The sequence below is a fragment of the Macaca thibetana genome, chromosome 5, assembly GCF_024542745.1.
Source record: "Macaca thibetana thibetana isolate TM-01 chromosome 5, ASM2454274v1, whole genome shotgun sequence".
Taxonomy (NCBI): Eukaryota; Metazoa; Chordata; class Mammalia; order Primates; family Cercopithecidae; genus Macaca; species Macaca thibetana.
Window position 1 is genome coordinate 150,653,548 of NC_065582.1, and position 13,671 is coordinate 150,667,218.

General features: G+C 33.2%; 1 protein-coding gene across 8 annotated transcripts in view; it reads left to right on the plus strand.

The window, feature by feature from the left end:
- Positions 1-13,671, plus strand: part of ARAP2 (ArfGAP with RhoGAP domain, ankyrin repeat and PH domain 2) — a 179,812-nt gene that overhangs the window by 105,854 nt on the left and 60,287 nt on the right. For all 8 annotated transcript variants that reach the window (XM_050791884.1, XM_050791885.1, XM_050791888.1 and 5 more), the window contains 2 exons: positions 8,167-8,330; positions 12,818-13,030. In XM_050791884.1, the coding sequence (XP_050647841.1) occupies positions 8,167-8,330; positions 12,818-13,030 (377 nt within the window). The remainder of the gene's footprint in view (positions 1-8,166; positions 8,331-12,817; positions 13,031-13,671) is intronic.

A 13,671-nucleotide genomic window follows, 5' to 3' on the forward strand; every position in this document is an offset into this window, starting at 1 on the left:
TAATTATCCCCTGTATATAGTCACTATTTAGATAGATATTTTAATCTTCATGGTCATTTTCTCTATATGCATAGCATGAGTGTCTTTAGACAGAAAAATATTGCAATAATATTTTCCACACACAGAGCATTTTTGCTCTAAAAGGCTCTAAACAGAAGGTGTTCCAGATGGTGTCGTTTTAATGTGTATTCTTTGTATACTTTAAAAATTATTTTGGAAAATAAAGCTTTCTTGATTACACTTAAGGGTTTCTGGCATGCTATTTGATGTTGTTATTGGGACTTAGATTTTGTGCTTTTCTTTTAAGCCTTACTACTGTTTGTGCAAATAAAGAAAAATCATATTGTCAAATATCTCTTGTTAGTGAATATTTTAGACCAGGAAGGCAGAAGGCATTTTCCTGGACAGTAGGAAATTGTATCATCACTTTGACTGAAATGTTCAAGAAATTACATATTTTTCTCAAAATTTGAGAACTATTTTTGCACTTTAACCCACATCTTCTGCATATGTTTTTCTAAGAAATAAGTTACTGTGTTTACCATGTTCACATTCCATAGCTGCATGCCCATTGCCATAGACACTTACTATGCTTTTGTTAAAAGGTTGCTGGTTCTAATAAACACAGTGTGAATAAGTAAACTGTGTTATCAGAAACAGGAAAGACTAGTGTGTTTTTTTGTTTTAGATTCCTTGGTTGATATATAGTAAAGCATAATACACTTGATGTCTCCCAAGCTTGACTGCATTTCAGTTTTAATTGCAAATTCTTCACATAAAGAAGCTTAACACTGGGGAATAAACACTTTATCAATATGTTTCACAATTATGGAACAGATTACTTTTCTCAATTTGGGAGATTAACACCCTAAGCTTAATATTCCTTACTTCCTATCACCTTATTCCATATGATCTTTTCTCCCCCTTCAATGTGTTTTATAGTAGCTAATATGTTAGCAATACTCCAGAGGCTGAATTATCTTAAAGTGGTTTCTAAATTGTGCACGTAATTGCAAATTAAACAGTAGCCTATTGCCCACAATATAAGCTTGAATGCTTTTGTAACTTTCTGATGATTTAATTCTTAGAGATGGCTTAATCTGAATATTGCCAAGGCAAACAAGAGAGTCTCTTCTCTCACCACCCCCACAGGTTTTAAAAAAAGAAAGGGACTCTTAGAAAACAAATATTAAGTGATTTTATGTTCAAGAAAATTATGATAAAGGGAATGTATATCTATTAACAAAAGGTAGACTTTAAAGCATATGTTATATGCTTTAACAATTTTGTTTCATTTAGTTCAAAGTACCTCTATGTACCAGGAGTTAAGCTTATGAAGAAGTAAGTATGATATGATGGGAAAAAATGGACAAAAGAATGAGCAAATCCCTCTAAGATGTGTGTGTGTGTGTGTGTGTGTGTATTGTTTTTGTTGTGTTTTTTAAAGAAAAGTATTTTTAACTGGATCTATCATCCTATGAAGGACTTTAGTAGGAAGAAATGAAGGGGGCCTGAGACACAACGTAGTCCAAGAGGTAGAAATAATAGGCTCAGATAAATAGGATGGGCTAGAAACAACCTCAGTATGGGTTGGCCTTAACTTTGAGCGCTTGAGGAGGATGCATGAGACAATGGGTCTGGAAAGATAGATTGATACTCTATTAGTTTTTTCAATTGAATGTAATTCATAACTTGCCTTATTCTGGAAAGCATTTCTGAGTAATTCCTGAGTATTTGGAAGTTTAATATATTTCCAAATAACCCATACTTCACAGTAGAAATCACAGGAAAAATTAGGAAATATTTGATCAATGATAATAAAATCATAACATCAAAATTGTGTGATGGAGCTACAAAACTATTTCAAGGAAGTTGAAAGCTTTAAATGCTTATGCTAAATCAAAAGATCTAAAATCCATCCTCTAAACATTTACCTTAAAAATCTAAAAAAGAGCAACTTAGACCTAACGTGGTTCAGGAATGAATTGATACAGACAGTAGAAAGAATGAATAAATGGAATATATTTTAAAAAAAGAAAATCTGAGTCACCAATAGCTGGTCCTTTGAAATAATCAATTTAGTTAATAAATTTTTAACTTTTTGTGGAAAAGTTAAGAAAATTGATAAAACTCTAACTAGAAGATAGGACAGAAGATACAAATTACCAGTATCATAAAGCTATGGATCATTTTAATATTTAAAAGATAAGAAAATATTATGACTAACTTCATACCAATGAATTTAACACATTGGATATAATCAAAACAATTTTTTCAAATACAGGAATTAGGCAAACATATTTATTCCCATCACTTCTATTTAACATTTTATTGCTGGTTTAATGTGATAAAGCAAGGAAATTGGAGAGAATCTTAAGTATTGGAATTATAAGTTAAAAACTCAATTATAATTTGTTCTTTAAGCAACACGGTTAATAAAATGAAATCATACACTGGTACTATTCAAAATATATGTGTCTGATAAAGCACTCATATCCAAAACATGGACAGAATACATATAATTCAATTAGAAGAAGACAAAAACCCAATAAAATAACAAAAATAAATGAATAGAGATGTCTAAAAGAATATCTATGAATAGCCAACAAGCACATGTAAAGTTAATTACCAGAGAAATACAAATTAAAGCCGCAATGAGATCACACTGAATAAACTAAGTTTTTTAAAAAGTGGCAGTGCAAAGCGTTGGCCAGTATGGTGGGATTGTAAAATAGTACATTCATTTTGGGAAGCAGTTTAGAAGGTTTTGGTTTTTAAAAAGAATACAGTCAGTTTACATGTAACTATACATCCCAACAAATGAGCTCCTAGGTATTTACCCAAAACAAATCATAATATAGGTCCACAAAATGACTCCTATGCAAATATTCAAATCAGCTTTATTTATAATAAAAAGAGAGGAGACCCCAAATGTTTTGAGTCAGTGAACGTGTAAACAGAGTATGTTATTTGTTCATATGTGAAGTACTGATTATCATTATAAAGGAACCTATATTAGCAACAACACGAAAGAATCTTAAAAACATTGTGCTGAGTGAAAAAAGCCAGGCACAAAAGAGTAATACTGTATAATTCCATTCCTATGAAGCTTTAGAGCTGGTAAACTAGTGAATGGTGACAGAAGGCAGATAAGTTCTTGCCTAAGATTGTGGGTGGGGAAAGGGATGCAATGCAAAGAGTTATGAGTGAACATTGTGAGTGATGGAAATGGTCTACATATTAATCATGGTGGTAGTTACACAAGTGTAAACATTTGTAAAAATATTTCAAACTTAAAATGAGTTCATTAAAAATTCTAATGACTAGGCATCACTCACAGAAATAACACAGTTCATACTTTCCCAGAAGAAAACAAACCCAAAAGCCTATTTGGATGAGAAGTAGGGTCTTCTTTGAGAGGTTGCTTAGGAAGTATAAAGAAAAATGCACAGTACACCCTTCTAAAACTATCCTCCAAAGTCCTGTCCATTACATTTCCAACATGCCTAGGATGCTTTTCAAGGCAGAATGTAAGTGTACAGTCTTGAAGAAAAGAATAGGTCTTCTGTTATGCGTGGCTTTAGCAGATCATCTTTCACGTCCATTCTAATAGTGTGACTGTGTAATAAATTGTTGAGGAAATTCTGTTTTGTGAATCTTAGGTGTGATAGGACTAAGAAGAAAGGCAACAGAAAGACACATCACCATTTCATGTCTTGAATGAGTCTTTTTGGACCTGAGGACCAGAGTTGTAAATTATGGAGATCTGATTCCTCAGGTAAAGGAAGGCTCATGAACTAGGCTAGTACTGAGTACCTCAAATGTGCAAATCCTACCTACTTCTGAGGCCTCAGACATGTTCTTTCTGGCTCTTAGTTTCTTAGTCATATATGGAAAAAAAGCTTGGCAGAGATATTTCCAGTTCTCTGGCTCAAAAGCTCAATGACAGTCTAAGATGGCTTGGTTCAGAAGGCTTTAAATATCTTTTCCTTCAAGGGATCAGTCAAAACTTCAATTTATGTGATTTGTTTCTAATTACATTTTTAAAAACACAGACATGTATAAAGAAGGAAACAAAATGTCCATGAGTTTTCTACCCTGAGTTAATTTAACATTTTAGGAAATGCAATTGAATTTATACATATGTACAATTATGCATTCTTTGCTCATTGTACAAAGTTTATAATATATATATTTGGAGGTAGCTAAATCACTTAACCTTTCACTAGTTTTGGGGATTTCAACTTCCATTTTTTAAAAGTTCGGGTGAATGTATGTCTTTGTGTGCATGTGCACATGTGCGTGAGAGAGGGACAGAAATATATTGAAAGAAACAGATATTGTACCTTCATTTCAAATCGTGTACTTATGAAAGAGTCCTGTGTTTGGAACTAATTGTCAAAAGTAATGCATACATATTTTAAGATTCTTAGAACATATTTTCAAATTTATTTTTAAAGTATCTCATCAGTCTTTAAAATACTATGCACATCTTGTTATACTCTAGTGATGAACATTATACATTTTAGATCTTTGATAAATTGCTTTGACACATCATTGATTTTACATATATGTGTGTGTGTGTGTGTGTGTGTGTGTGTGTGTGTATGCATGTATGTATGTGTGTCCATTCTAATAGTGTGACTTTGTAATAAGTTGCTCAGGAAATTCTGTTTTGTGAATCTTAGGTATGATAAGACTAAGATATATATATATATATATACACACACACACAGCACACACACACACACACACACACATATATATATACACACACACTTGATTCTTAAACTGGTTTGTGGTTACATTGGCTAATTCTTTCTGTGACTTACCTTTCCATGGCTGATGACCATGTTTCTGTGGAGGACTTACTATTTTATTTTTGTATAAATGCTTAGAGTATTATCGTTTCCAGCCATATTTATAGAGTATTTCATTTGCTTTTCAGTTTTGTTTAAAATATTCTTTATATGAGCATATTTACTTTTTATGTGGTCAAGTTTATTGATTTATTATTTGTGAAGATACTTCTGGTTCTTGTCATAGACTAGGCTCAAATAGGATTGTTTATGCTTTATGGTTATTGTATTGCAGTTTTAGTATAATTGTTTTTGTTAGTCCTCGGACCTGGTTTCTAGGTCTTATTGAACTGGCTTGATCATTATAGCAAATAAGAATTTTTCTTCATATGGCTTTGAAGTGCCCTTTGGAATTTATGCTTAGAAAATGGACAATTAGCATAACTAATTTCTCTGTAATTAGGGTTCATTAATATTACTTTTCAGATTGTCAGGATATAAGTAAATGTTTCCTTGGAATTCTCATCCGGGAATGTGAAATTGTTGTTTGATAACACTTGAAATCTCAAAGTCGACCAGCATTTGTGTAGAAAATATCTTTTGATGCTTTATTCAGGGTCCACAAATTTTAGGTAAGCATCAGAGAGGAAAGTTAGTGCACTGATGCTATTAAATGTGAAACCATCTATTGCACTGCATATATACTTTGGGATTCGCCCTTTGACAAGTTGAGAAAGTTCTACTCTTCACTAATTCACAAGGTGACAGCTCAACTCGTCATGAGAGGATTTTTTTCTGACTAGAAAGAAAATTTGAAGTTTGAAAATGTCACAGTTTATGGCAGAATTATACTCATATTGTAGGAGGGCCACTGCATTTTGGATTTCTTTCACTGCTTGCTAAAACACCCATTGTAGTTGTTTATAAGCAAAGAGTTACAAAGATTTTATATCATATTTAAAGCTCAATTATTAAATTATGTAAAATGTTTTTCTCTTTACCTAAACTTGTGAATATAGCAAGACATAATGTTGATTAAGTTCACATAATCAAGAGGTTTGATATTTCTCAAAAAAATTATCTGAGTTATATAAGTTAGACAAATACATCCAGCAATAGAATGCTTTTTTGAGCTAAAGATGATATAAGATCAATGAAAAGGCTGTAGCATGTCAGGTGTATTAGTGCAAATTTCAGAATTCTTCAAAAAGAAAATTACAACACCTGGAGGTCAGGACTGCTGTGGTGCTGTGGAAAATAGAAACAATAGATAAAGATGTCAAAAAGCAACAGATGAGGATTACAAGCACCAGTATTAGTAAAACAGTAGTAATTATAGCAAGTTCAAATGTTAGAAATGAGCGTGGTAAGGTGTAGGTATCTTTGTCTTCTTCCAGGAGCATTTCAAGAAAGAATACAAAGGAAAGAAAGGAAGTTTTTTATTTCTTTTTTTAAATTAGGTACAATGATTCCTTATTACCCACCCCTTTCCCCCAAAGCCCCAGAATTCATGCAGTTTATTCATGTCTCTTTAGGTCGAATATAAACTAGCCCTGTCAAGTCTGAAATCAAGATTATATAGTTTTACTTTGGTGTAAATATACTTAAAATACATCAACAATCGGTTTTTTCAAAGCAAACTTTGTTATCTAGTGATAGGTCTTTAAAACTGCTATGTATCCACTAAATGCGAGACACTATGCTAATGACTGGAGATACTGAAATTCTTTGCTTGCCTGTGTAGAGTTTGGAGTTTCGTGACTAAAACATTCACATAGCTACAGCAGGTGATACGATGCAGGACAAAGCCACCATTGAAAGATTGAGAAGGAATATCTGTGACGTACTAAGCATAAGAGGGAGGTCAGGAACAGTGTCAAGGAGTCTTACCTGGAGTAGAATTTGGGGGAAAGGTTTGGAGTAGCCAGCCAAAGAGCAGGCAATATGTATTACAAAATCCAGGAGGGGTGTGTGTGCGTGTGTGTGTGTTTGTGTGTGTGTGTGTGTTTATGTTTATGTTTCCTGAGTGTCATAAGTATAGGAGAATGGCAGATCAACCTGCAGGTAAAAATATAGGCTAGCTTATGAAGACTTTTTTATCTTGAAAACTCAAGAACTGTAAGACAGTGATCTGGAAGTGATGTCATTAGCTTTGCATTTTAGATCATTCTGGCAATAGTGAGGAGTAGAGATTACAGGGGTTGAGAATTGGGAAAGGAATTCTGTAAGGAGGGGCTGTAGTGACCTGAAGGAACAACATGAAGATCTGAAATAAGGCAGTCTTGGAAAGGAGAGGAGTCAGAGTGAATACGTTGGGAAACTGTAGTCAGCAGAATTTTGTGACTGAAGTAATGTGGCAGTGATTGGGCAAAGAGACTGGTTTACACTTAATTAATCCTAAATTTCTGGTGGGGTTTGTGGAAAATTTTTGGTGCTAGAAGTTTGGTATGGGAGAGCAAAAGCTTTGATATGCTTATTGCACATTAAGGTGAAGATTCTCAAATACAAATATTCTTTAGTAGTACAGTTTATACATTAGTCATTAATGTTATGTCTATTGAGTGTTGTCCTAAGTGCTATTATTATATTTATTTTGCCAATAATGAAACTGAAGCAAAAATAAGGTTGACCTGTCTAAAGTTACAAAGGAAGTAAATGGCAGAGCTAAAATTATGTTCAGAAAGTCTGATTGTCATTCCCACTCTCAGGTGCTCTATTCTCCTGCTTTTCAGTCACATGGAGATCTGACCTATGAAAATTATAGCCTGGAGATAGGGATTTGGAAGTAAACTAATTTATATGAAAAGATGAAATTACTGGCCTGAATGACATGACCCTGGAGAGTCCATGTAGCTTTTGTGTGTGCTGAGGTTACGACTTTGTCATTCAGAAAGAGGAAGTGAGATTGGGAAAGAGACTGAGTGACCAGAATGATAGGAGGAAAATCCAGAAAGAATTGTGCTATACAATTCAAATTGAATGCTAGTTTTTTTTCTCTTTTTAAGAAATAAAATCAAGAATTCTAAAACCTTGAAAAACATAGCCAGAAATATCAGTTAGAAGTCACAGGTGATAGCCACAGTGGTTTTAGTTTAGTTATTCAGAAAGAGAATAAAAGAAGCTGGGGAATGAAAAGAAGTAAGACCATAAATTCAGAGAGCTTCCTCAATGCTATGGAGTGATGTGACTATACACGCCAAAGAGGGATTGAGTGGAAGTTCATGGTGGATGAGAATAAAAGAAGAGTTTTTCTTGTAATAGGTAAGATAGGATCACGATTGTGTGGATTTTAGGGTAATCTGTCTTGGAATAAGATTTTTTTAAAGAGCAAAATTATAATTTGAAATGCTTTTTAAACTTTTAACAGAACATTATACATCCATGGGCATACCAAGTTGGATTTCACAGTCTGGCATACTGCAATTGAAAAAGCAGCAGGTACAGATGGTAATGCTTTACAAGATCAGCAGCTCAGCAAAAATGACGTTCCCATTATAGTGAACAGCTGTATAGCATTTGTTACACAGTATGGTAAGTATCACTGAGTTTTTATTCAACCTCTAGAACTGATCATATCATTCTTACAGGTTTTTAAGTGGTACCTCTATTGGACTGAATTGAAACCCTTTATATTGTAAGTACACTAGTGAAAAATAAAGGCAGATTTACTGTTCAGCTAATTACCATTCCTTCTCCCAATAAGACTCGTTTAAACTATACCATACATTTTTACCATTTCCTCCTTCCTTTACATGCATAAAATATTAAATAACATATTGAAATAATCTAAATTATAATATGTACATAAAAATAGTAGATTACATGTTTTATTCAAGTAAGAAAAAATACTGGATTGAAGACTATCTTTCAGAGATTACAAGGCTAGATTAAAGCCTACAGTGACACAACACGTCTAAGCATGTTTTTAGAAGTGATGAACTGTGGAACAATATGTAAAATAATTTCTTCCTTTGGCATACATAAAGTGTGCATGTAGTTTATGTTCAGAAGCATAGCTATCAATTTTCACAATTTTTGCTTATTTTCAACAGATGTTTCAATGAATAGTCTGCAAATAAAAAACACGTTGATCTGTACCATGGTCCAGCTTCATGTCAGTTTTATATGCTGTGTTTAGTATTTTAGATATACCTGAAAGATATCCTCTTTTCTTCACGTTTATTTTCAAATGGTTATGAGTTCTCCAAATTCCTTTTATTGCATATATCTTTCATACTGTAAATTTCTTGATGCTATTTTAAATGTGAAAATGTTAAACTGTTGCCATGAGCCCTTTTAACCTGTAGGTAAATGCCATTTATTTAGATTACAAATGTGGAAAAGAGGAAAATGATTTGATATTTTGGATTGTATTAATTTTTTTTGTTCTCCTTATATTAGAGGTATCTTTGGGTGTTTTTAATTTGAAAAGAAGATATAAGTAGTGAGGGCTGCAGTAGAGCATTGTATTATTAGTTAATTGTTTCTTTATCAAGTGCTTATTGTATGCCAGTCACTGGTCTCACTCTTAGAAACACAGTAGTGGAAGTAAAAAGTTCAAGACAAAGCTATGAATCATATCTTCTAGTATGGGAAACTGACAATACACTGATATGTAACAAAATATCAAACTAATGATATGTATAAAGAAAACACTTTTCAGAAATTAAACTTAGGCATATTTTAATCTCTTGTTCTAGGGAGAGTGTCATTTTAAGTATTTTACTTACTTTGTATGTAATGCAAGTGCAATTATTAATGTCCAGATTCATTGTGTTTTTATGATATATCTACTGAAAATATATACATAATCACATATTTGGGCATTACTATAAGAAGTTTCCTGCTATGATAGTATGTTCGTGTTTTTCTTCCTAGCTATAATCATCTGTTAAAAAATGGAGGAAGGAGAATGTTACCTTTATTTGTTACAGCCATTCAGTGTTAGTGTACATTTTGCAGATACACATGAATCACATATATGTTATGTTTTAACAGCATAACCTCATTGGGAATCTTCACAACATGTTAGTTTCATAATGGCATAAGGCCTTTCTTAAGCAAGAAATAATTAAAATACCTTGACTAGCTCTGATGTAGCCAATTTAATGTTTTTCTAGGGAAATCAGAATTTTCCTTGTGTTTATTTGGGTTTAAAATAATTCAGCATTAGATTTTTTTCAACTAAAACTCATATATTATAACAACTTTATACATCTATTACAAGATGCCTTCACTTGCATGTTAGAATAATGAAGCCAATGAAGGATTGTGTTTATATAAATAGATATATACACACACACTTAAATATATACACACATATGTGTACATACATATATTCATATATACACATACATATAGTCATATAACATATGTATAATATAAATGTAAGTATCATATATTTTTATATTATATGTAATTATATATAAAATTGTGTTTGTATTATATATCTACTGAAAGTATATAAATAATCACATATTGGGCACTACAGTAAGACGCTTCCTGCTATGTAGTATGTTTATGTCATATATATATATATATATATTTATATTCAGAACATTGGGGAAACCTCAGTGCTACCAGCATGTATAGAAGAAAGATTTGGCAGGAACTTAGAAAATACCCAGTGATTATAGGATGCAGATGGTTTCATGGTAGCAATTATTTTGAACCTCCTGAGCTGTGGGTTGAAATCTCAAGACCAATTTTCTGTGCTCATTGTGTCATTGTGTCAAAGTTTGAACTTGACTGAGTTCATAGGATGACTTTTAGGGCTTTAATTTTTAAAAAGTAAATTACACTAGTTCTTGGGGAAAATTATTTCAATTATATAAACAACATTATGTTCAAATTATTTTTCAGTTAACTTACTTGAGTGCCAGCTATTAGAAATTCATTCAGCCAGGGATATATTATCTCAAACGCCTAGTCAGTATTGATTTTTGTAGAACTTGCTTATTCTTGCATTACGCAGTCATTTATTGAATACCTGCAGAGTAGTTCTAGGCACTGTGTAACTGCTGGATATACACAGAGATATGTCACAGAAAATAAGACATCATTTTTGCCTTCTAGAAGTTTGCAGATTTATGAATAAGAGACAAATACATGAGCAGTTACAAGTCAGTGTTAAAATTCTCTAGTAAAGAGGTTCAGGGGGTGCTTCCGGTGTCCATGGTGTAGGGGTAAATTTCACCCAGAGAAGGCGTGGTATCAGAGAGCTTCATAGGCAAAGCACAGTGCTTACCATGAGCCCTAAGAGAAAATGGGAGCTAGTTAGGAGAAGAGGATAGGGATTCTAGGAGGAGAAAAAGTGTGTGCCAAGGTATAGAGTCACAAATTTTGTGCTGGGAGCTTTGTGGTATTAAATGTGGTCAGAGCTTAGTGTAAGGAGAAGGAGTCAATCAATATAAAAGGCAACAGGTTAGACCAAGTCAGGTAAGGTTTAATATACAAACTAAAATCCTCAAACTTTGCCTCATAGGCAGCAAGAGGGCAGTATTCGGATTTTTAAGCTTGTTGGTAACACATACAGAACTGAATTTTAGATCATGCTGTTTTATCATTGTTGAGACACACAGAGGGCTGCGTAAAAATATGGGCAAGGAGTTGTGACAATGTAGTAAGAACTCAGTGCACAAATAATAGCATATGGGATGGGAAGGAGAGGACAGTTGTGAGAGTGAGATCATGATGAAGAATCTATGTGATGCAGTACTGCATTTTTTTGTTTTTAATGTGCTGATTGAGAAATAAATACTCTGACTTGTAAAGGGCTAGGAAGAAGGCAATGCCATATATTGAGGTAGAGAGGAACAAGATAAAGAACATGGTGGGGGTGGAAAGTGAGGTAGTAAACAGGGCAAGAGAATTAATTCCTTTGGGTTATTTTTATTTGCCATAAGATGTATGGGTGTATGTGTATATGTTGCATGTATATGTAATGGTGTGTGTATATATATGTGTATGTATAAAATCATGGAAATTAAAACCTGAGTTAAAATATTTATGTAGAAGTGATGAGGTTGGATGGGTTCTCACCCAGTGGGCAGTAAGAGAAGAGAATTGAGGAAGGATCCCTGGGATGACCACTAAGTATTAGATGAGCAGAAAAAGTTAGAAGACTGAGAGAGCAATCAGAGGGAAGGGAGAAAAAAAGAGATATGAAATCATGATGTCATGAAAGTTATGGGGTTAAAAGAATTTACACGGTTTCATTCAGAATGTCAAATGCTGCAAGGAGTTCTCCCTAGATAAAAACTGAAAAGCATCCAGAAAAAAAGAACGTTGTTAATATTCTTGATGAAGGGTGACCCCAACAGAATGGGGATTGGGCAGAGATGCAAGATTGTGTTGTCAAAGGATTAACAGGCTTGTGAGATGGTAGAAGGAATAAATATAGGAAATTCAGCCTGGTTGTGAAAGGAACAGGGAGAAGAAGCCTGGGAGGAGGCAAGGGAGGCTTTTGGAGTTTGAATTATTGTCATTGTTATCATCACTCTTCCTCCTAACCACTGCCCCTTTTATTTGGTATGGAGCACTTCATGAATCAGTAACCATGAAAAAGAGGTAACCCAAATCTCCACAGGAAATAAGGTGAAGATGGGAGCATTCAGAAATTAATATACAATATCGGGGCAGGAGGGTGATGACATTTATACCAGAGAGGCTCACTTTTGTCAGTGAGAAATGGAAGTAAGTTGTTTGCTGGGAGACTAAGTGAAGACAGGGCACTTTAAGTAAAAGAACATTTGAAAAAGGTACTATGGAGAGCTGGAGGAAGGACTGATCAGGAGCTTGCTAAAAGCTGAGTCTGCGATGATTTGCTCATTAGGTTTACATTTTAAATACTAAAATGAGGGATAAGAAGCCTTTCCTGCTCATGCATGTTTATATCATCTGTTGTGTAATGATTTCATCATCTTACTCATCATCTCAACACAAACATTTGTTTCATTTTTAAAATATCAAACTGGCTTTTGTATTTAGACTTTAAAAATATAATATTTTTAACAAAGGTTTAGGATGTAAATATATCTATCAGAAGAATGGTGATCCTTTGCATATAAGTGAACTACTGGAGAGTTTCAAAAAGGATGCAAGAAGCTTTAAATTGAGGGCTGGAAAACATCAGCTTGAAGATGTGACGGGTGTGTTGAAAAGTTTTCTCTCTGACATTGATGATGCACTGCTTACCAAGGAGCTCTACCCATACTGGATCTCTGCTTTAGGTAACATTTATACAGATATATATATATAGATATGTGTGTGTGTGTGTATATATATTATACAGACCATAATACATGCTTGCCTTTTAATACTTAGACTTTTTTGATTAGTTGAAATTTTAATTGAAAGAAAAAATGTACATAATGGCTTAGAACAGAAATTGTATAAATATCAATAGCTGTTTCAGTCTATCTCAAGAGAAATTAAAAATATTTGCTCAATCATTTGGTATATACTTGGTTTTCAGTCGATTTCTTAGTTCATACTTTGCTTTAACTTTGGAATGTTATACTCAAGTCCATGTGTGCTACTAATTTCCCATCAAAAATAAAATGAAGCATTTACTATATGATTCATTTTGCAAGATAGTGTACAGTTTTTAACTGTTGCTTCATTTATCCTAGATTCCATCTAATGAAATAGAATTTTGTTATAAACTGTAAGAGAAGCTAATTAAGAGATGACCCTAGGAAAGGAGTTGATTAAATCCCTCGTGGGTCAAATTAATTTCAGTAAAGCCTGTAAACAAGTCCTTTTATTGAAACATTACAATAACAAAGACTTAAATGTAAATATTGCCTTTAATTCCACCTTTTTAATAAAGATGCTTTTGTTTATCCATATTATAGTCCTTTTCTCTACT